This window comes from Lissotriton vulgaris, chromosome 2_2 (assembly GCF_964263255.1).
Source record: "Lissotriton vulgaris chromosome 2_2, aLisVul1.2, whole genome shotgun sequence".
NCBI lineage: Eukaryota > Metazoa > Chordata > Amphibia > Caudata > Salamandridae > Lissotriton > Lissotriton vulgaris.
The window spans coordinates 309375085-309399515 of NC_141688.1; the positions used below are offsets into that span (position 1 = coordinate 309375085).

The window sequence follows — 24431 nt, forward strand, 5'->3', positions numbered from 1 at the left end:
GTCACCATGGCGACCGAGCAGTCACTCTGACGTCTAAGCGTGGGCAGCCAGCCGCTGGCAGAGCATAACAACAACACATGGAAGAAACGTGACCGTGGAGGCAGGACTCAGGGTGGCCAATCAACGTTCGCGGTTCTGACAGCCTATGGCGTTTCCTGAACGCTCACCTGGCGGTGGCAACGTTAGCCAATGAGAGAAGGCATCGGTTGACAGCTGGGAGGGGTGCTGTGGTGGGGCGGGGTCAGGGTCTGACACCTGTGTGCGGAGAGTCCGACGGGGAGTGTTGTGACTGCGCGAGGACAGGGAGGCGGTAGACCGAGCTGCGCGAGGACAGTCAGCTGAACGGCGCGAGGACAGCCAGTAGATCTGCGCGAGGACAGTGACAGTCACTTGAACGGCGCGAGGACAGCGTCCGTTGCCAGGCGCGAGGAGCTTGTGGCGCAGCCCGGACTCCGTGAGGCGCCGGTGGGACACCCCGTTCCTCCACACCCCCTCGCTCTCCGAGCCGATGCCCTCTCACGGTGCCCCCGCCGGCTCGGCGCTGCACTGGTTCCGGAAGGGGCTGCGGCTGCACGACAACCCGGCCCTGCAGGCTGCGCTCGGCGGGGCCGGCCCCGTCCGCTGCCTCTACATCCTGGACCCCTGGTTCGCTGCCTCCTCCGCCCTGGGCCTGAACCGCTGGAGGTGAGGGGGGGTCGGGGTCAAGTGGGAGGCCTAGGGGGGAGGGGTGGAAGGAAGTGGTGGAGGTGTGGGGGAGTGGGGTCTGAGGTTTACACCCGGCCAATGCACTGCTGGCTCTTCCAGTAGGCGGCTGGAAGATAACCCCCCCCGCCCCCCTCCGTCAGGATCCCCCACCCCATCAGGGTACCCCCAAACTCTGTCAGGATAGCCCCACCCCATCAGGATACCCCCCACCCCGTCATGATACCCCCACCCTGTCAGGAAACCCACCTCCCCATCAGGATACCTCCCACCCCGTCATGATACCCCCCACTTCGTCAGGATACCCCCACTCCGTCAACATACCCCCATACCAACCCCTTCCCATCCTTGTGATATGCGCGCCATACAAATAAGGTCTCTCGCCCCTCAAATCCGTCCTCCATTCAGCAGCTCCCTTTATTTCAGGGTCCAAACGAAGTGACCACATCACTCCTATCCTGCCTTCTCTTCGACGGCTTCCCATCGAGGAGATATCTATTTATAAAACTGCCCGCATCACCCACAAAGCCTTGCACATTTCCGCCCCTCGTTACCTGGAGAATAAACTGAAAATGTCTGGAGGCTCAAGACCTTCTCGGAATGCAGAAAAGTTTCTGCTTGAGCCCCTCTCCCTCAAAAGGGAAAGATCGATGGCTCAATCGTTCTCAGGTAATGCAGTGAGAATCTGGAACTGGCTTCCTCCATTGCTCCGTGCCACCACCACTACTCAGATCTTCAAAGCTAACCTCAAATATCTTCTCTTCCAAAGACATTTTCAGAACTAATGCCTTCATTCTGAGACCCCTCTAGGAAGTTTGTTCATCATTGTAAATTTGAAATATTTTCTTGTACATTCCCCACCCTTGCTTGCTGTACTTGATATTGTGTTCTTGCCTTCTATGGTTTTACCCACCTCTTCTAGTCTCCTGTTTATTTTTGTAACATTCTATTTTGTAACATTTCTCTCATGTAATGTAACTGGTTCTATTGTACAGCGCTCAGACACCTTCGGGTAAAGTCCGCTCTATATAAACATGAATTAGATAAATAAAGAAATAATAAACACCCATCAGAACAGCCCCCGATCATGATTACCCTCTATCAGGATACAGCCATGCCAGTAAACCCCCGCCCCCTTCACCATACCCCACCCATCTGCATTGTTACTCCCTCCCTCTTGTTAGCATACCTCCCCCTTAAAAATACCCCCATCTAGACATCTGGAACCCCCTCCCCATCCCCCCCTTGATGTCCATGCCTTACAAATAGCATAACATGGCACATACTGCAGGGGCTGCACTAATCCAAAGTGGCACTCTGGAGGTGGGTGTACCAGGGCGTCGTACTACAGGTGAGGTTAGCTCTTTGTGCCCAGGTGGAGAATCCTATAGGTGGGTGGAAGAGAATATATCTGCAGTGGAATACTAGAGGTGGGGGAAGTGGGGATGTCTGAGTAAAGTACTCGATGTGGATGGGAGTTGGGGTGTCTGAGTAAAGTACAGGAGGTGGGGGTGTCTGTGTAAAGTACAGGAAGTGGTGGTGTCTGAGTAAAGTACAGGAAGTGGGGAAAGTGGGGATGTCTGAGTTAAAGTACAGGAGGTGGGGTAAGTGGGGGTGTCTGAGTAAAGTACCGGATGTGGATGGGAGTTGGGGTGTCTGAGTAAAGTACAGGAGGTGGGGGTGTCTGTGTAAAGTACAGGAAGTGGGGGTGTCTGAGTAAAGTACAGGAGGTGGGCAAAGTGGGGGTGTCTGAGTAAAGTACGTGAGGTGGAGGGAGTGGGAGTGTCTGAGTAAAGTACTGGATGTGGTGGGAGTGAGGGTGCGCGAGAAAAGTACTGGAGGTGGAGGGAGTGTGGGTGTCTGAGTAAAGTACTGGAGGTGGGTTTCAGCAAGTGCACCCGTATGTGGAATCCTGCATGTGGGTGCAAACGGGTTTTTCTGCATTATTATTCTGGAGTTGGGGTGTGAAGCGCGGGTGTCTGAGTAAAGTGCTGGAGATGGGGGTCAGCAAGTGCACCCGTATGTGGAATCCTGCAGGTTGGTGAAATGGGTTTATCTGCATTAGTGTACTTGAGGTAAGGGGAGTCATGGTACCTGGGTGAACTAGAAGTGGGGGTCAGCAGGTGCACCCGTATGTGGAATCCTGCAGGTGGGGGGCCTTGGGTTTACCTGCCATGGCATACTGGAGGTGGGGAGTTAGGAAACATGCCCAGAGATTGAGAAAATAAGTGCTTAACTTGAGCCGGTGGGGGCCACAGGCACTCTTTTTTAGGACCGGTACTTACTTTTCCTCATCGGTATTTAGATGGCGAAGGGGCGTAGGGGTACCTGCTATTTAGCAAAAAGAGAAAGGGTGGGTGCAAGGAATCCACCGGGTCTGCCTTGACTGCAGACTCCAGTTACCTCTTTTTAGGGGGCCGGCCCTATCACCCCATGATTCTAGGCCTCGGCTTTCGGTAGACAACGCCTTATACCTTGATGGTTCAATCGAGGTCAGCCTTCCTGGTGCTTATAACCTTGCATCCAGGACGTTCCTCGATTTTCAAGTCTGCGTGTCACATCCTGGATGAGTGTGGTGGTGAACGGGTCATTTGGGGCCGCTGGCCAAAAGTTGGTTCCGTTCCTACATGTGTGGGATGACTGGCCGTGATTCAGGACAGGGTTCCCTTGAACAGAGCCAGTGCATACCCTGAGACTTTAGACCATGATCTGGTCACTCTGGGGGGCTTCACCTAGGATGGTGTACCCCCAGCCGCATCCCTGCATCCCGTCCCTGATGTAATGCGCTTAGCTTGCCAGGACTTTCTTGGGAAGGGCGCCTCCGGGGCTCCTCCACCCTTTGGATCGCAGGAACGCAATGTTCCCGCCTGGAACAGGGCGTACCCGGCCTGCTCTGACCCTAGTGGGATGAGAGGGTGCCAGGTACCCGTCTGTGAGTCAGTGAGTGCCAGGCGGGGCGAGCCGTGCCAGGCCTGAGGCAGGGAGAGAGCATCTGAGGTCTGCTCCAGGTCCATAGACACTTAACCTGCTTGTCCAAGGAAACCTTGTCACCTAAGAATACCTCTGAAGATCGGAGGATGTGTTCCGGTGTGTTCCATTTTTTTGGGACACTACTTCTGTTAGTCATCAAACAGAGTCGCGCTGGTGTTAACCAGCGCGTCTCTGTTTGATGACTAACAGAAGTAGTGTCCCAGAAAAATGAAGGTGCAAGTCAAAGTGCTGTACAGATGCACCCAAAATAAAAGAACCTTTGTGTATTGTTTTTTCAAGGTAACGGAAAATGTAGTTCGGTAATTAGGGGGTCATTAGGATGGCGGACGGAAGAGGGACCGTCCGCATGTGCAGCGGCGGTCCCTCCATGCAAATTAGGATGTGACCGCCACCCTGGCGGTCACATCCTATTCCTTTAACCTTGCGGCGGGTGCGGCTTCAAGCAGCACCCGCCGCAAGTTTAAAAATGCATGTTTCACATTTACATGCACAAAGCGGCAGGCACAAAGCGGTGCCTGCCACTTTGTGCATGTAAATGTTGGGGGTACCATAGGTGCACCCCCCACCCCCGACACCCTGGGGGCCCGCAACGGGCCCCCAAACACCGAAGACCACATGCTTTTCCACGGCGGAAAACCCGCCGTGGAAAAGCATGTTTCCGCATGAATCCTAATATGGCTGGCAGTGTCTGATAGCCACCGTGGATGTCCCACTCTGCCCTCAAGCTAAATGGGGAGAAAACTGAGCTTATGCTCCTGGGAAAATCCAGTCCCTCCATCATCGCTAGCTGCTGGTCTCGGTCTCTGGGTGACCCTCCGTCCCCCAAGAAGGAGATCAAGACCTTGGGAGTATGGTTGGAGGAAGATCTGTCCTTTAGGACCCACGCCAGGAAGACCGCAGGGGTGTGCTTCGGTTTGCCTCGGTCAGCTCGCAAGGTTTTACCACTGCTTCCTGATTCAGCGAGGAAGCTTCTGATTCGTGGTCTAATCTTGTCGAGGCTTGACTACGGGAACGCGGTGTTCCTCGGTGCTCCCGAAGCGACTCTGAAAACCCTCCAACAGGTACAAAATGCAGCCGCTAGAGTGTTGATGGATGTTCCCAGAAGACATTCAGCTGCCCCGGCCCTGAAAACGCTTCACTGGCTCCCCGTTAGGGAACGGGTGAAATTTAAGGCGCTGTGCACGGCCCTTAAGATTCTGTATGGTAAGGGCCCACTGATCCTTGCCCCCATGGCACGCCCCTATAAGCCCACACGCCTACTGCGTTCAGACCAAAGACATCTCCTGCAGTCAACTAGAGTAAAGAGAGCTCGCTCTGGGGGCAGGCGTTTCTCAGTGCAAGTGGCGGCACTTTGGAACTCCCTTCCCTTTAAGATCCGTTCAGAGCCTAAGATCCTACTCTTTAGGAAACTTCTGAAGACCCATCTGTTTCCAGTGTAGTGATTGATCGGTGCTTCTTTCTTGTTCTGTACTGCGCCGGGATGCCCCTGGGTAACTGAGCGCATTATAAATTTTATATAATAATAATAATAATAATAATTAGAGCTCTTCCGCTGCAGGACCGCGGCGGAAAAGCGGCGGACGGTCTTCACGTCCGCAGATGACCCCCCTGCCATCCTAATCTGGCGAGGGTCTTTGCAATCACCGCAGCGGTGAATCCGCATCCTCCGGGCCGGCGGTAGCTTCTGCCGGCCCGGAGGATGCGGATTTACCGCAATCCTAATTGGCCTCTTAGTTAGGAAAGAACGCGGCTCTACCCAAACAAGTCCCCGGAATGCAAGCTCAAATGCTCTCAGAATGTCTCGCTGTTGCACATCCGAAGGTGTTTATCAAAGACTGTATTAATAAACCCTGAATTAGGACATGGGTCACTTCTGCTTCTGCACCAATGCCATTGGATCAGTATGCCCTGGAGTGTTTGGGGCGTCTTTAAACTTACTGTGTTTATTTATTTTTTCAATTTTATATAGCGAGGACATGGCCCAAAGGCATCAGAGCGCTTTAGAACAGTTGCATGATGCAAGGGTACAGCAAGTTACAATTGCAATAATTGCGTTCAGACATTGCATCGGTAACTGCGACCAGGATAAAAGCAGCCGTTGGACAGGGACGTACATGGTTCAAGCATTGATTAGGATGGTGGGGACACACAATGAAGGTAGTTTGCCTCCTGGATAGAGTACTTCGGTATAGCTCAGGGTGATTAACCCAGGTGTCTGTCAAATAGGAGGAGCTTGAGGTCCTATTTTGAAAGTGGCTATGCAGGTTGTTAGGCGAAGGAGGGGAGGTAAGGTTAGAAGTTCCAGATTCTTGTCGCACTACAAGAGAATGACTGGCTCGTGTAATGTTCTCGACTGAAGATTGGGGGGTTCCAGGTATATGATCAAAGTCACACTTTTGTCAAAAACAAGACTGCAGCACCCAAGACTCAATTTCGCATAAACATGTGGGTCAGCGGGATCAAGCCCACGGCGTTTGGATCCAATACACATGTGGGATCATCATCAGGACAATACAATCTGTGTCTGGTTTCATACACCAATAAAGAATCGAGTGCATTCAAAATAAGACCTTATTGGATAACTCATCATAATTGTCACTGCTTTTGTACCGCCCTAAGTGGCAAAGGCAAGGCTGATATCAATAGGAGACATATAAAATGTAAGTTAAGACCTGATGTGGCAGACCTTGCATTATGGTGGTAAGATCAAGGGGAAAGAGTGGAGAGAAATGGAAGAAATGCCACAAAGTGCTTGACATAGAGGAGAAAAGCATGAACGTGCAAAGTGGAATCCAGGATAAAGTGGGGAAAGAATGATACATAAAGAAGACAGATTTGACAGGTTTAGTGGTGGAAACGGAGTTTATTAAACAATCAGTTAAAATTAAACGTGAAAGAACTACCAAAAATCACTCAATGTCATGATATAACTTGACAAATTTAAGTGCCTAAGTATATATTCTGATGTTAAGATTGCAAACCTTAAAATTAAATAGTTCAGATGCCTTGTCGGTCTGACTTTTGTCTATTTTGTCTAATTTCTCTATTTGCATTCAGTACAGTGCCCATTTTCTTTTCTTCATTGTATCTATTTGTTTTCTTTTTGCTTAAGCGAACTTTCGAGAATGTAAGATCACATTGTGTACGAGCTAATTTTGTTGATATCGCACATCAACAGAGAGTCACATAAAGTATAAGTGTCTTACTAAATACTGTAGAGACAATCTTAGATTTGTTGCTGGCTCTCAGCATCTCAGTACCAAGTCAACAAGGGCATAGACCTGGAGCACCTCCCCTGGACTCCATGTACGTGACAGTTTCAGACACTAGGGATCGTATTACAGGCAGTGCCCCGGGGCCACAACAGTCGTGTGCACCTTTTTTTCTGCACCCTCGTGGCACTGATGTATTACCGAAACGGCCACAGGCTTTTGTGGGCCCCTTCTGTAATCCTAATATTACGAGGGTGTCCCCTCATTTGACAGGGGCTTGCCCCCATATAAATGAGGGAAACATTTTGACTCTGCACCTGTGTTAAATTATGGATGCGGGCAAAGAGTCACAGAGTCTGTCTCGTGTGTACTGACTATGCGCCACAAATAGGTGGTGCACAGTCAGGGCACCCCTGAGGGCAGCTTTCTCCGCGACTTGACCCAAGAACAGTAGAGGGACTGTCACCTGTTATTGGAACATTTTGTCTCTCTGTTTTCCCTCACTCCTGGGCTTACTCATCTGTGAACCCTCTGGTGGTGGTAAAGGGGCATTCACATGCAAGTGAGTGCAGTCACTCAATCACTCAACTCACCCACCTGCTGTGGGATCTCTACCCCCCACCCCTTTAAGTGCACGCCGGTCCTAATTACACAGTGAAAGATGGAACAGGTGCTTCAAGCAGCTGCTCTGTGTTTAAGTACCACTGCCCCCTGGGCAGGCACACGTTTGTGGCTACTCTGGTGGCAGCACATTGATGGTAATAGAGTGCACTTACCTTGTTCAAATTCAAATGTCAAAGATTTATTCGGTTTAAAAACAAAACCCATAAAAGCATACTAAGATCATAAGCATATCACAAATCCATAAAATTCATTTAAAAATGACAAATCTAATCAAGAAACCCACAAGTACCATCAACAGCCCATGCCCCTTACATAATATATACAGTTTTCTAATTTTAGTACAGTACTATAACAGAGGGGTTTCTTCTTTTTACAATATATACAGGAGACTATATTGAAACTGACTAAACAATTTTTAGCAATCCCAGGGATCAAGAGATGTAAAGTGCTGTTGTGCAAAAACCACCATTCAGACAGGGATTTAACTCCATTCATGATTATATTATCTTAAAAAATACGATCCTAAATAAAATACACAGGTTACATTTTCCATCAATAATTCTTATTTCTAAAGATACAGTACAGAAATAAAAAGTGTAGAGACACAGAAACACAGAACATGTTCTTGGGGCAACAACATTTCGTGGTCGGATTACTAATATTTTCTCACACAATGCCAGTCTAAAAAACATTTGATCAAACTATCTGCAATATTTCCATAAGCCCTTATACATCATTTTGCGACCCAAATTCCTCATATAAAAGGGCCTCCAAATGGGAATTGTTATGTCTTATTTTAATTGCCTTCTGGATAAAAACCACCACTGCATTACAAAGGTTTAGATTTGCTAGGCCACATATATATTCGAAGGTAGGTTTATATAAAAATATCCCCTCACTAGGGAACAGTGGGCGTAAATATTGTTTCCTTATCCTTCTATAAAAATCACAAAATAGGATAAAATGCAACGTTGTCTTGTTTGATGTACTGTCACATGGACACTTTGACAAATTTCAATTCCTCTTACCCATTTTTTTAAAAGCTTTTAAAAAATGGGCCAATCCCATGCGTAATCTTGTAAAGTAGAATCTGTGTTATTTTTGTGACCTGCCCACTTGACGCCTGGTTAGGAGCCAAACACGCAACTGAGATAAAAATTCATAAAGGCAATAACACCACCAGGATTACATATGGAAAAATAACAACTGCAGAGATAAAAAATATAAAGCGAGAAATAAAAAAGACTCTTAAACAACTCCGAAAATACCCGAACACCGAGGACACCCAAAAGAATCTCCGCATGTTAAAAGCACTGCTAAAAAAGAAGACCTGGGAAAGAAAAAGGCAACTGAACGAGGATCTCTGGGTAAAAATCCTTCACAACTCCAAACAGAAGAACAGCTCCGGCTTCTGGAAGATCATTCATAGCCTCCAACATCCAGGTGAGAAAGGCATCAACTCCAACATATCCGAATCTGACTGGGCCACCTATCTATCAGCTCACTTCAATTCAGCTGACCCAGCAACGGTCGAGTCAACAGGGGGAGACAGGTCAGATGAAGCGTGCCAGAGCTCCGACAATTTTGGTACACTTAACCGCAAAGAGAACCAAGTCTGCAGGTAGAAACCAACCCAGGACCAAACCTCAACCGAGGCTAAATGCCTATTACCAATACTCGACCATTCCGAAATTCAAGAAGAAAATTTATTCCTGGACGCACCAGATAGACTAAGAAAACTAATCCAAAAGGGCAAACTTGAGGGGGCCCCCGGTCCCAACGGGATCCCGCGATACTATACAAGCAAGACCCTGCCTTCTGGAGCAACATCCTGACACCAGTATTCCACGCAATAAGGGAAACAGTAAATACACCAACATCTTGGAGAGGCTCGATAATAAGCCCGATTTACAAAAAGGGAGCCAGGAATGACCCAAGTAGCTACCGCCTTATAGCCTTAATTGATACAGAGGCAAAATACTACGCGGGCCTCATTTTGGAGGAAGTAACATCTTGGGCAACAGTAAATAACATCATCCCAGCAACCCAAACCCGGATTCCGTAGCGGCCAGGGCACCTTGACAAATATCATGGCGCTAACCCTTTTGTCCGACGCAGCAAAAGCTTCCAAGAGTTCTCTCTTTATGTGCTTCATTGACTACAGCGCTGCGTTCGACCACGTAGATCGGCACAAACTCTGGCGGTAGTTGGACAGATGGGGAATTCCAGGCCCACTCTTACAGCAGCTGGTAATGCTACACACCGACACCTGGGTCAGGATTAAACTGGGACCTGGCACGCACCTCTCGAGACAAATCAAGACCAGCAAAGGTCTGAAACAGGGCTGCGTCCTAGCCCCCATGTTGTTCAACCTCTTTCTCGCAGACCTCCCTGGCGAACTGGAGACAGCTAAATCTCATGCCCCAAGACTAGGCAACATCACGCTCTCAAACCTCCTCTACGCAGATGATCTAGTTCTCATCAGCCGGTCGCCCGTCGGTCTCCAACACCTTCTTGACAAAACCAACGCATTTTCAAAAACCAATTCATTAACAATTAACTTAAACAAAACAAAAGTAATGACAACAAACTACCACAAAAAACGGAAACCTGCTTGGTTCCTGGACGGACTGAGGCTAGACCAGGTAGCCTCCTATAAATATCTAGGCGTCACAATAGACGGCAATGGCTCCTTCAAACAACAACTAGAGGCCATACGTCGAAAGGGCACGACATCCCACCTATCGATAAAGCCTCTGCAGAAAGCACTCCCCGACCGGTCACTGGGCCCTCTTCTAGAGGTATTAAGAGCTCGCTTACAGCCCATGCTTACCTACGGTAGCGAGTCCATGCGAGGCAAAGACGCTACAATACTAGACAAAACCATCAGCCGAGCATACAGGGCAATATTTCTACTCCCCACTAACTCATCACCCGCACAAATCCGCCTCGAATTCGGCCTGCAGAAACAAGTGGTGGAGAGAAGAGGCGCATATTTAAAAAGCGGGCAGAAAATCAGAGATGCCGACCACGGATCCCTAAACTCTCACCTCTGGACTGAACTAACCATCAGAGATAACTCACCTGCAAGGACCTATTTAATGGAATCACTGAAGATCTTAGGACTAGCAGACCTATGGGAGTCGTCAACTGACCAAGGCACCTTCAAAAAAGTGGTGCCAAAAGTCACCAAGATGGTCTCATTTATTGAGGATAAGCCACCCTAGCCAAGAGAGCGCACGGACGGGTCGTGCTGAAAGGTTACAGCGCTCTAAAACCACAAGAGTACCTAACGACGGGCCTCACACAGAAGACAAAAAATAAGTTCCTTAACATGCGCATGGGCAATATTCCTATAGCCCCGCACCTGGCACCATGGTCAAGAGAAAACCAATGCCGCCTCTGTCTTTCTGGGAAAGAGGATCTTATCACATTATCTGCATCTGCACAAATCTCCGGGACATAAGGCGCTCTTTGTTTCGAGCTCTATGGAACCAGAAGGGCATAACGAGCTGCAGGCAGTCCGTTATGCTCTGTTTTAATCCTGAAGAAACTCAGCTAAATTGCAGAACAACAAAATACTTTGATATAGTGGCCATAAGACTAAATGAAAAATCCAGAGGGTTTACTCAAGCATCAAACCAATAACAAAGTAAACACCCCTGGCTTCCACTGTTCTCGAAATTTGGAAGCAACAAGACCACGCAAACCCCACTTACTCTTATGCAACCCAAGCTGAGACTTTAACACTCTTAAATACTTGAGCCACTGCTCTTTATTTGTTTTAAAGAAGTAACTGACTTTTAACATTTGTACGTTTTAAAATTGTGAGTTTTTATTAACTATACAATAAACAAACCTTAAACCTTGTGACCTGTAATAAATAATTTTATATCCCTGTCCCAAAGGTTCTATCATAATACTCCTTTGTCAGGGGTTTCATATTAGCATCAACTTCCCTCAACCATGTACGCGAGTCAATCAAATTAGTCTTCAGCAGTTTTTTTTATCATATTCATGTATTTGGGAGGGGTTTTCCAGATCAATGTTTACTGTACATTCATTTAAAAGATTTTGAATATATATCAACCATGGGATTTTCTTCCTGTAGTCTAGTGCAAAGGAGTATTTAATAACATTGAGTGTGAATTTTGAGCCCTCTTTACTCAACATCCTGTAACAAGTGTTTAACCTTATAGTACTCATAAAATCACAAATATACGGAGCCCCTAATTCTCTGTGGATGCTATAAGTAGGGGGTGAGTTAGGTACTGCTAACAACCTTTGCAAAAAAGCATTTTCTTGTGTTTGAAGGCTTGTGCAATTAGCCACCCGCATAGTGCTGCACCCTAACGGGTACCACTAATACACTTACTCTTGTATAGTGTCATATAATTTCTCTGATTGGTTTATTGCCCATCGTTTTGGAAAATCTAAAAAATGCTTTGATCGTCCTAACAAATTTCTGTTTACAATGTTTAATGTGGGCTCTCCAGCATCCACTTACTGTAAAAACAAGACCTAGGTGTTATGTGGGAACCTAGGACCCTAGTGTAACTTTTCCCGATTCATGCCCATATATAGGTATAAACCATCCAGTCCTTATATAGGCATAAAGAATTATTGCCTTATTTAGTTATAGCCGGCGCAGCCCTAATACGGCACGGCTACTTCCACTAAACTCCGAGAATCCACATTGATTTCGTGGTAAAACCAGCCCTCAGCAGTCAGGAACCTCCCCCTGCTTGAATACTGATTTCCTCGAAGCCAACAAATCCCTCGACTCCTCACAATCTGGCTTCCGAGCAAAACACAGCACTGAGACCGCCCTCATCGCAGCAACAGACGACATTCGTACTTTGCTGGACAATGGAGACACAGTCGCCCTCATCCTGCTCGACCTCTCTGCAGCATTCGACACAGTCTGCCACAGCACCCTTCTACAACGCCTCAGCAACATCGGAATACATGGAAAAGCACTTGAATGGATCACCTCGTTCCTCACCGGAAGAACCCAGAGAGTCCGCCTTCCACCATTCAAGTCCGAGGCCACCGAAGTCATCTGTGGCGTACCACAAGGTTCCTCTCTCAGCCCCACCCTCTTCAACGTATACATGAGCCCCCTCGCGACCATCGCCCGCCAACACAACCTCAACATCATCTCTTACGCGGATGACACTCAACTGATCCTTTCTCTCACCAAGGACCCCTGCACCGCCAAAACTAACCTACACGAAGGAATGAAAGAAGTTGCTGAATGGATGAAAACAATCGTCTGAAACTGAACTCAGATAAAACAGAAGTCCTCATCCTAGGTACATCCCCCTCTGCATGGGACGACTCTTGGTGGCCGGAAGCCCTTGGAAAAGCACCCATCCCGACAGACCACGCACGGAACCTAGGCGTTATCCTGGATTCTTCACTTTCAATGAACAGACAAGTCAGCGCCGTATCCTCATCCTGCTTCAACATTCTTCGCATGCTCAAAAAAACATTTCGCTGGATCCCCACCGAAACCAGGAAAACAGTCACCCATGCTCTGGTCACGAGCCGACTGGACTACGGAAACACCCTCTACGCAGGCACTACCGCTAAACTCCAAAAGAAACTCCAACGAATCCAAAACGCCTCAGCCAGAATCATATTAGACATCCCACGCAACGAACACATCTCTGGTCACCTGAAAGACCTCCACTGGCTACCCGTCAATAAGAGAATCACTTTCCGACTGCTAACCCACGCACACAAATCACTCTACGACATCGGACCAGAATGCCTCAACTCAAGACTGTCCTTCTACACCCCCTCCCGCCAGCTACGCTCCTCCAGCCAAGCCCTCGCCACTGTACCTCGCATCAACAAGACCACAATGGGAGGTAGATCCTTCTCTTACCTGGCTGCTAAAACTTGGAACTCACTCCCCACTCACCTTCGCCTTACCCAGAACCACCTAGCTTTCAGAAAGCAACTTAAAACGTGGATATTTGACAAGTAACCCTCCTCCCCCTCCTTAGCGCCTTGAGACCCTCTGGGTATGTAGTGCGCTATATAAATTCTCTGACTTGACTTGACTTGACTTGATTTATCCAGAAGTGTGGCTCAATGGTTAGAGCGGCAGACCCTGATGCAGAGGTCTAGCCCGGGACCAGGGTTCAATTCCCCGCCTTGGCGGGTCTTGGGCTCAAAATTCCACGGATCTGATAATTCTCGCCTCGGTGCCTATTCCAATCATGGAGTCCCACTCTGCAACTCTGGGCAATAGCTTGCTTAATCTCCACAACGGCCCCCACAACGCTAAGGATGCCTGGCCTCCACCTTGGGGGTGCCTCACAGGGAAAGCCAGGATGGGTTCCACAGCGGTATTCGTACAAGCGCCTTGAGACTCTTGCAGGTGAGTAGTGCGCTATACAAGTATCAATTTACATTTACATCCAAGAAATACGGGAGTTGTCAAGGAACTAAGGCACTAGTGACGATATTATGTCAATCTTATGTCAGACTCGGCACCTTCAGGGGTATAAATATGCCTACATTTGCCCAGTCAAACACACAGTGGTTCCGGAGCAGATCGACTAACTACTTGCCCGACGCCCTGCTGATGCAAGTGCTGAAGGAAGCCGACCCTCCAATTGATGCACTGAAAAGACGCTGTCTTTTCTCCTGCCGAGAAATCCAGCTCCAGTGTTTCCAGGCTAACCTTGCGGGTTGCTGGGAGATCGAGTCCCGAGAGAGCGATACAAGACCTCTATCATTCTATAACCAAGGTACGGAGCTGATTAGATCCCTAGAGAATTCTTGAACAGATTCTTGGCAGAGAAATACTAAAACTTAAACTACTCCTTACTTACTCCTCCCTCGTACTAGGCTTAGGTTAGGTACACTGGGGTAGGCGTACGTTAGAAGCACCAGTTGAGTACTTTTAGCCATCATTTTATCACTGTATGTATTTTATGCATTTTATGTATTCTATGGTTATGACTTAGAAACCATATCATGCTTTTACAGTACTATTTTATAATACTATTCGTATTATATGCCTCGTACTTCTTAACTAGCATTTCAATTGTAGCTGTGCATTTCTTATGCTTAAGAAATAAGACTGTTCGATAAATACTTTTATTGAAAACGCCGTCTCTCTTTTTTTAAAGCAACTCTGGTGAAATGAAGCATGCACGATTGACTGAGTGAAATAGCCGTCTATTGTTTCCGCGACTCTAGAGATACGTTTCATTCTGGGGAAACAAAGTTGTCATGTTATACGGTTGTCAGAAGCGAATCCCTTCTTGTTTATTCGAGAAAGTTTCTAGTGAACTCTGAGCTAGCTGGCACTCACAATTAAGTCTAATATATTCGGCAGAGAAATGTAAATGTAAATGTAGTTCATTTATATAGCGCTGTATCACCGACCGGTTTCTAAGCGCTTGCTTAGGGAACCCGTCCTGGTATTCCCCTGTTAGATAACCCGTTACTGGGCATCCCCAAGGTGAAAGCCAGGCATCCCGATGCGAGGGGCCTTCGTGGAGATTAAGCAAGCTATTGCCCAGAGTTGCAGAGTTGGACTCCATGATTGGAATAGGCACCGAGGCGAGAATTGTCAGGTCCGGGGAAATTTGAGCCCAAGACCCGCCGAGGCGGGGAATGGAACCCTGGTCCAGGCCAGACCTTTGCATCAGGGTCTGCCACTCCAACCACTTGAGCCACACTTCTCCACTACGTCTAAGCTGCAGGGTATAGTATTCCAATGCGCAGAGCCTATTGGGAATATAGGAACTACACTACATGGCGCCCAACGTTTGGTAAGGCGATAATTTAACGCTAGATACTAGAGTAACTCAGTCGTGCTTTTCACACAGACCCCTTTTTTCCCCGTAAAAAACTCCAAAAGATGTCTGGAGTGGGTAAAAAGGATAATATCAGCCCAAAAACTGAGTAGGACGAGAAATCCTATGTATTAGTTTTTGGTTTGTTCAACGTTGAAGGATACAGTGTTCCAAAATATTGTGCACCTAATCTTTGTTTCCTTGAAACTTTACTCTGCAAAACCTTTCAGTCGACAAAATGTCGGAGAGTGACGAAGAAAGGGAGAGAGCTAGGGCAGCAGCTCAAGCAGTCTTAGATGACACAAATCTCCAACAAAATGACGCGGATGCTATAATCATCCCGGTAAAAGTAAGAAAAACCATAACTATAAAACTTATAGAAAATGGGGTATCATCGAGAGGTGGTAAAGTAATCTTTGTTATAGAGGCACATGAATATCGGCAGACAGAGGTATTCTATTCATAGATTCTATTTCCTGCAGCAAATGCAGTAAAACACAAGTTCCACTTCTACAAAGTAGAGGAACCTCCAGCGGAATACGTTCCTTTCAAGGACGTTTAAATTCCATTAACTTACCAGGAGCATCAGCTCTGGTTTAAAGGCGCCCTAAAACATGAAAATCACACTACCAGGCTCGGTCCACTAGGTAGACCAGGAGCTACATGGCCGGTACTAGCCAGCTATACACCTCAACCAGACATTGAAAGGATGTCAGATGTAGAATTATTAGCTCAGCTAAAACAATTAAATAAAATACATAGACAATTGGTTCAATATGTTATGCTGACATTAACAGTCGCAACCAGCTGTAAGAATTCCACAGCGCACCCCTCACCAAGGGAACACAAATAAAATCACAACACAGACTATACAGTCAGTCATTGGTAAACTACCAGCGAAACGAGAACAGATTCCGTTCTGGTTAGCACAACAAATTACTCAAATAGAGGCAGTATTTCCTGATAGTACACCTCATGAAAAACACAGGATTCTGACAATTTGTTTACCCTAATGGATTGCACCACACGTAGAGGATTGTGACACTTGGGGTACAGTCTTTGCTTCAATTTACACTAAAACACATGGTGTTCCGTCCATGGCGGTAATACCAGATGTTCTAAGACAGATTCAAAATGAATACGGTCCTGAACCGGCCTTAAATCTAGGTATGAAATTACTGAAAGATTTCAAACAGGTCTCGGCTATACTATTAGCCAACATTAGAGGAGAAGCAGTATCAGTGGCAATCCGCCAGAAATTAAAAGAAACGGACATTACTGAGCAACCTTATGAGCTTGCCAGAATTATTGAAAAATCCTATGAAGAATTAGGAAGACATAGTTTGGGTGTTAAACCAGTAAAACCTGAATTAACAGAAAATCCTGAAAAGGTGTTTATTAAAAATAATCTCACTACTCCCAAAAAAGAAGTGGGAAAATACCAAACAGACACTTCCTAGAGAGAAAAGATCTCAGTCCAGAGGAAAATCTCCCCAAAGGGGAGGTAGGTCTCCCCAACGGGAACCCTCTGAAAAAAGATACAACCTTAGAAATCGGGATACTTTAAGAAAACCTGATAGATATCAAGATAATGACACACGTCCCTCTTGATCTTTTCAGACTTCCTTGCAGAAATCGGAAAGAAGAGGACAATCAGAACACAAAGAAGAACGCGTCAAGTCCAAAGACAAAGAACCCGTTCACCAAAGTAAAAAAGCTCAACTTTCGAAAATGAAGGTAGCAAGCATAAAGGCCAGACATGCCGATGATCTTGAGGACACAACTCAAGAACGGGGAATGGGCTCAGACAATGCTAGACAGCGCAGCAGAAGTAACCACAGTTCACAGGATCCTGAAGGATCATCTGGAGACAGTGAACTTGAATAAAAATATTCAGGTTGAAACTGCAGACACCAGGGTTAGTGTACCCCACAAGTTATATGAAGTAACACTCCGGATTGAGGGGGTCATAACTAGAAAAATAAAAGCTCTCTTCTGGGACAAGCTTTCCAAGGATTATGACATACTTCTAGCTGAAAAAGACTGGCCACCTACAGTTGTTAGGGAGTGCCCACACTGCAAAGAGATAATTATGCCAGCCTTCTCAAATCAAATCCCAATTCATAAAAAATATACATATGCCAGGAAATGGGCAGTGGCCCAAGCCCCAGCCTTATATAAAAATCATGTAGGATGGGATGAGGACTCACCTCATCACAAAATCCAGTTAAAAAATCAACCTACTGCTCAAAGACAGTATCCAGTCAAGCAAGAAGCTAAAAAACAAGTCAGGGAGATCTTAGATCAACTTGAATATGAAGGGGTGATTGAAACATGCACCTCAGCTATGAACAATCCTTTGTTTCCTGTCTCCAAACCAGACAATACATATCGTCTAGTTTTGGATTACAGACACCCGAACTCTTGTTGCAAAACTTTTGCAGTAAAAATTCACATAGTACGGCACTGATGAATAACATTGTGCGCAAAAAATATAAAACCACATTAGATATTTCAAATGGGTTTTTCTGTCAAAACATTGCACCAGAAAGCAGGCATTTGACCGCTTTCTCAATCTTGGCGTCACAGCGGCAATTTTGCCGTCTCCCCCAGGGATTTAAGAATAGTCCGGGTTATTTTCAGCTACTACAAGTGTATGATGATGAGGCATTGTCATATGTCGATGACATCTATCTTACAGATGACGATTTGGACAGGCACTTGAAAAGAGTAAACACCATAATACTTGGGTTTGCTTCTGAAGGGTATAAATTCAATTTTAAGAAATCACAAATTGCCCACGTCAATGTCCTATTCTTAGGATACGAGTTATCAAGTGAAGGCAAAAGCCTGGCAGCAAACTTCCTAGAGAAATGTGCGCTGCTCCAACCACCAAAAACGCTGAAAAACGTAGTCAATTCTAGGTTTCCTGAATTTTGGAAGAACTTATGTTCTAAACTACGCAGAAAGGGTTAAACCTCTCTACGAACTAATCAAACCTGATTTCAAACAAACTAATTGGACTCAAACACATACAGAAATTTTACGTTCAGTACAAACAGACATGTTAACTAAAATAAAATTAGATACACGCAATAATGTGCACAACCTTGTGATCCGAGTCATCCTTTAAAGATGCGGATTCATGTACCTGACCTTTAATGAAGGAGAAAAAGTACCAATTGCATTCAAATCACACTTGTACACACAAGCAGAAATGAAGTTCACTTCCACAGAAAAAATTCTGACAGCAGTTCAAACTGCAGTAGCAAAAGAAAGAACTCTCGCGCAGGGTAAACGCATATTGATCGTTACACCTGTACATGCCTTAGAGGCAGTAACAAAGGCTAGCACAGCCTATGCTAAGGCTTTACATCCAAGATGGATACAATGGGTTGATTCTCTTGCTGCGACAGATGTTGAATATGTCTTTGACCCTAATCTAAAGACACAAGAATTCCTACAATACGAATACGAATGTCCTATGCCGACCAAAATTCTGCCTCTAGAACATTACGGATGTATAATATATACAGACGGATCAGCACAACTCACAATTGGGGGTAAACAAGCCTATAGTGCTACGTGCGCGATCATTAAAGGTCGTTGGCACAAAGGTAAATTCAGACCTATGGTCACTAAAACCCAATCACTCGGAGACTGTACAGCTCAGCGAGCTGAACTACAGGCTTTCAAGATGGCGCTTGAAAATACTGATCGCGACTTCCCCACACTAATAGTGTGCGACTCGTATTACTGCGTTCAATCTTACATTGAGTATCTACAGAACTGGGTTCAAAATGGTTTAAAAAACGCGAAAGGTTGCACAATTAAGCATAAAACGCTTTGGGAACAAGTAGTTGTTTTACAGAAAGAACTACAAAAGACTCACGTGATTCATACACTGAGTCATCAGCCTGATGGCGTTCACGTTGCAGGGAATTAATTGGTGATGAAGCCGCAAAGTCAGCTGTGCAAATGGCTTCCATAGCTGCGATTACTCGGTCAAAAACAAAAATAGACAGCGAAATAATGCAAGCTGTCACTGCTTCAGTTAAAGACAGTGGTAAGACACTCCCGAAAGGCTTTCCATTAAAGTACTCATATATAACTGATGCGAATAATGTTCCTTTTGCTCGAATCCCTGGAGTGGGAATTCCAAACATGGAACATAGGTTAGGACTGATCTTAGCAGCACATGAGGGACTGGCATCTTCACACGCAGGTATTTCCGCCACAGTGTCATTATTAGATCAAAGACATTGGTGGCCACGCATGAGGAAATAAACTAGAAATTATGTTCTAGAATGTGAAATCTACCAGAAAATAAAAGTGTCAACAGTGAAACGTCCTGCACAGACGCCCCTCCTGATTTCAGATAAACCACTAGCGTGTGTTTACCTGGACCACTGCGGTCCCTTACAAAGGGATGGTAACTATAAATATATCATGATCGCAGTGGACTCCTGCACAAGATTTATTTGGATGTGGCCCCAGCGCTTGACACCAGAACTGTTATAAAGGATTTGCGAGTCTTTATCGGCACATACACAATTGGCACGCTACATTCTGACCAGGGTCCTGCGTTTAGCTCTCGAGCTTACAAGGAGGCCATGGCTAGCTTGGGCATTGCATTGCGGTATTCTAGTCCCTTCCATCCTGAGGGTAATGCGGTAGTGGAAAGAAAAAAACAGTGACATAAAGCAATCCATAACAGCCATGGTATTAGGTTTGGGTGATGGGTGGGTCAAACATCTAACAAGTGTCCAACATAGTCTTAATAATCTGCCAAGAAATTCTCTGGGAGGAGTCACTCCGTATGAATTAATGTTTGGTCCTAGAATGATAATCGAAGACCTCGATAATCTGACTTCTGTGGTGAAACAAAAACCTTTTGATGTCAAAGACCGTTTGACTGTTTTACAGGACTTAAATGAAACAAGAAGAAGTCTGAGTAATACCATACAGAAGCAAACGCCCACTGAAGAAAAACCACCTGTCCCAGCAAGGCCTGTCTGGATTCCAAAGATTGGGGATCTGGTCAGGGAGAAAATTGCGGTGTAGAAGTAATTTGGGCCTTCTTACAGAAAAGCAGGCCGTCCAACGAACAAGATCAGTAGTACTACCGCCCCTTGCTGGTAAAAGGGAGAACAGAGTTGTATCTATCGACCTGGTCAAACCACAATCATGTGGCCAATAATAAGTAGTAGGCCCAGTGGTCTCCCGAGAGGTAGCAGATGACCAAACCTTGCTACAATACAAGAGGTTCAAACTGAAAGACTTATCACCTTTGATAAACCAACAGTAAAAAATTAAGGACTATGCAACAAAGCCATGGAACTTGCACCTCTGGAAACCCAAATAACAGTTTGTCAAGAAACACCTGTCTACAATGATGTACCGTCTGAGTATACAAATATGACAAAGAAAGAGTCAGCTCCAGTGACTTCAAGTAATCCTGATGCAATCTGCTTCTGGCTACTTTATAAACTTCGACAACTTTTCTGAGGATCCCAGTGAACCTGAAGATGAGCCAGCGAACTAAAATATCAAGGAAAAAGTAACAGAACTCATTCATCTACTAGAAAAAACATATCTGGTTTCACCATGGGTGGAATTTTGGATTGGATTGGGTGTACGTTTCCTCCTGCTCTGGTTTGTGCTAGTATTGAGCTTGGGAAGGATGATTGATGGAAAATACAGTACTATGGGCACAGCAAGTAAGAAAATCAACTTGGTCCTGAAGCCTTACAAATCATCTCATCGTGAAAAAAGGGGACTGTCAGCAGTGAACATCACAGCTGTTCCTATACCTGGTGGTATAGCATGGGACAGAACTGATTATGACATCTATGGTCCGGTTGAGCTTCTGAAGCTTCCACACCAATTTAAAGGTTTCTTTGAGTGACTTTGTCGCACCCAGTGAATTTTCTGATGACTGGGACTTTGAGACTATTAACAACATTAACAACATGATGAAAAATTTAGAAATATCAGCTATATTTACAGAACATGATTACTTAGAAGGGTCATCGGATTATGAACAAATGTATTGTTTTAATCATTATGGTCATGTATTGTTATAATCATAATGGTCATAATTATTTGCATAGATCTGCAAACCCTAGAAATGTTTTATATTACAATCAATGGGAACATTGTCTAACACCGCCAAAAGGCAGTTCAAGAAAATTCTTGGAAAAATTTCCATACTTCACGGGGTTTAATGTTACAAATCCAGAAATGTTGTATTTTAAAAATATAAATAACACAGGTATGAAAATAATGTTGACCAATACTAAACAAATTTATTCTGCAAACTTTTATGCTCAGCTGTCTACTTTAGGGTTTGACTACTGGAAAGACAACATAGAGACAAAAACTGTCTGGGGCACGAAAGATTGACAGGTACAAGGTTTAGAAGCACTATTCAGAGCCTGCATTATACCAGAACAAATTTTGTTTTTGAATGACACTGTTCAACAAACCTCTTGTCTTGGCTTAGCTAAGATAAAAGATTTAAATAAACCGTCTTTACCAAAACCTGCACCTGACATTAATAACGATTCCGATGAGGAGGTAGACGTAACTTATATATTAAAACAGAACAGAACTGATCCTAACTGGAAAAAGTGGCTAATCTGGCAAACAGACACTAATAACTGTCATGAAAGATTCCTGAACAAATCACAAGGATTCAGATGGAATAGGCCAGATCCAAGATATTCCCAGAGACAACATCCAGGGATGGTAACTACTTATAGTGTAGGGAAGCTTTGCCTTGAATGGCTTCAGAAATCTACACTTCCAGAAATAAAACAACACTTGTCTTTAATTAAAGAAAGCAATGATTTGCGAGATTTCTTAATAGGAGCTCACAAGCCAAGCCAAAAACGTTTCATATACGCAGGTATATATGCGGCTTACAACGAAGCTTGGAAAGTGACGCAAATAGAAACTGCAGAAAAAATACGGGAAATTGATCGTATTAATTTGGAGAAAGCACTTTCTGTAGTGGACAATGGGTTAACGACTCTGTCCTCCAGAATATATTCTATGGACAGCATCGTGTCATCTGCTATAAACATCATAGAACAAGACTTACTAAAGTTACAACATGGTCAGTCTCAATTGCGTTCTATCATGCTGTTAGGCTGGTAGTTGCAAAATCTGCGTTCTGGCTATGTGCCATGGCATCTAATCAATACAACGTCATTGTTTGCTGTATTTAACCTTACAGATAAACAAATCTCTCTGGCACAAAGAGGAGCAGACTATACAGTGCTGAGCATTGAAAAACTCGAAAGAGTACAATTAACAGTTTCTGAGAAGCCTGTGATTGAGTGGATAATTCATAGCTCCATTTCAATTCCAAAGCGATACGAGAGTCAGACTGATTTGCATATGGCCATGTTTGAACTGGGGTGGCAGAGTGGGCTAAAGATCGGTTGACTGGGTGTGAGTGTTTGATTGGTTCTGATGCTCCGTCCATCACCACCCCCATAAGTTGGCAGGGTATGCTCAGACGTGAGTCCCTTGCTCACTTTGCCACTGGATTCAAGCTAGCCTGGCTGAAGATGGCTGGAATGCCAGAAACCGGTCCTAGGAAGCTTGTTTCCTGTCTAGGGAATGCATGGCTTGGCAGTTCGGACTGGACTGTTCCCATGAGGCACAGGATCAGACTGAATTGCATATGGCCATGTCTGAACTGGGGTGGCAGAGTGGGCTAAAGAACGGTGATGGATTAAACCCAGATCTGTTGACTGGGTGTGAGTGTTTGATTGGTTCAGATGATCCGTTCATCACCACCCCCTTTTGTACCGCTTTGTTTGCCATTAGTTGGCAGGGTATGCTCAGACGTGAGTCCCTTGCTCACTATGCCACTGGATTCAACCTAGCCTGGCTGAAGACGGCTGGAATGCCAGAAACCGGTCCTAGGAAGCTTGTTTCCAGTCCTGGGAAGGCATGGTTTGGCAGTTTGGGCTGGACTGTTCCCATGAGGCACAGGGTCAGACTGATTTGCATATGGCCATGTCTGAACTGGGGTGGCAGAGTGGGCTAAACAACGGTGATGGATTATACCCAGATCTGTTGACTGGGTCTGAGTGTTTGATTGGTTCAGATGCTCTGTCCATCACCACCCCCTTTTGTACCGCTTTGTTTGTCATAAGTTGGCAGGGTATGCTCAGACGTGAGTCCCTTGCTCACTTTGCCACTGGATTCAAGCTAGCCTGGCTGAAGACAGCTGGAATGCCAGAAACCGGTCCTAGGTAACTTGTTTCTGGTCCAGGGAAGGCATGGCTTGGCAGTTCGGGCTGGACTGTTCCCATGAGGCACAGGGTCAGACTGATTTGCATATGGCCATGTCTGAACTGGGGTGGCAGAGTGGGCTAAAGAACGGTGATGGATTAAACCCAGATCTGTTGACTGGGTGTGAGTGTTTGATTGGTTTAGATGCTCCGTCCATCACCACCCCCTTTTGTACCGCTTTGTTTGCCATAAGTTGGCAGGGTATGCTCAGACGTGAGTCCCTTGCTCACTTTGCCACTGGATTCAAGCTAGCCTGGCTGAAGACGGCTGGAATGCCAGAAACCGGTCCTAGGAAGCTTGTTTCCGGTCCAGGGAAGGCATGGCTTGGCAGTTCGGGCTGGACTGTTCCCATGAGGCACAGGGTCAGAATGATTTGCATATGAAAAACTCGAAAGATTACAATTAACAGTTTCTGAGAAGCCTGTGATTGAGTGGATAATTCATGGCTTCATTTCAATTCCAAAGCGATACAAGGGTCAGACTAATTTGCATATGGCCATGTCTGAACTGGGGTGGCAGAGTGGTCTAAAGAACGGTGATGGATTAAACCCAGATCTGTTGACTGGGTGTGAGTGTTTGATTGGTTCAGATGCTCCGTCCATCACCACCCTCTTTTGTACCGCTCCAATAAAATTCCAGTCACGACATTCCAGTTTCAGTATTGTCTAGAGCATTTACCAGCGTGCCTGTATGAAAGGTTGGGTAAAGAATACATTAAGTCGACTTGGGTTTTACCATATACACACAAGTGTTGGAATGGGGGACATGAAGT

At 45.7% G+C, this 24431-nt stretch overlaps 1 protein-coding gene across 1 annotated transcript in view; it reads left to right on the forward strand.

The window, feature by feature from the left end:
- The first annotated feature begins 219 nt into the window (after positions 1–219).
- CRY2 (cryptochrome circadian regulator 2) overlaps positions 220–24431 on the forward strand; it is a 211587-nt gene continuing 187375 nt past the window's right edge. The window contains exon 1 of the mRNA XM_086959640.1: positions 220–684. Coding sequence (XP_086815766.1) covers positions 509–684 — 176 coding nt within the window. The 5' untranslated portion in view covers positions 220–508. The remainder of the gene's footprint in view (positions 685–24431) is intronic.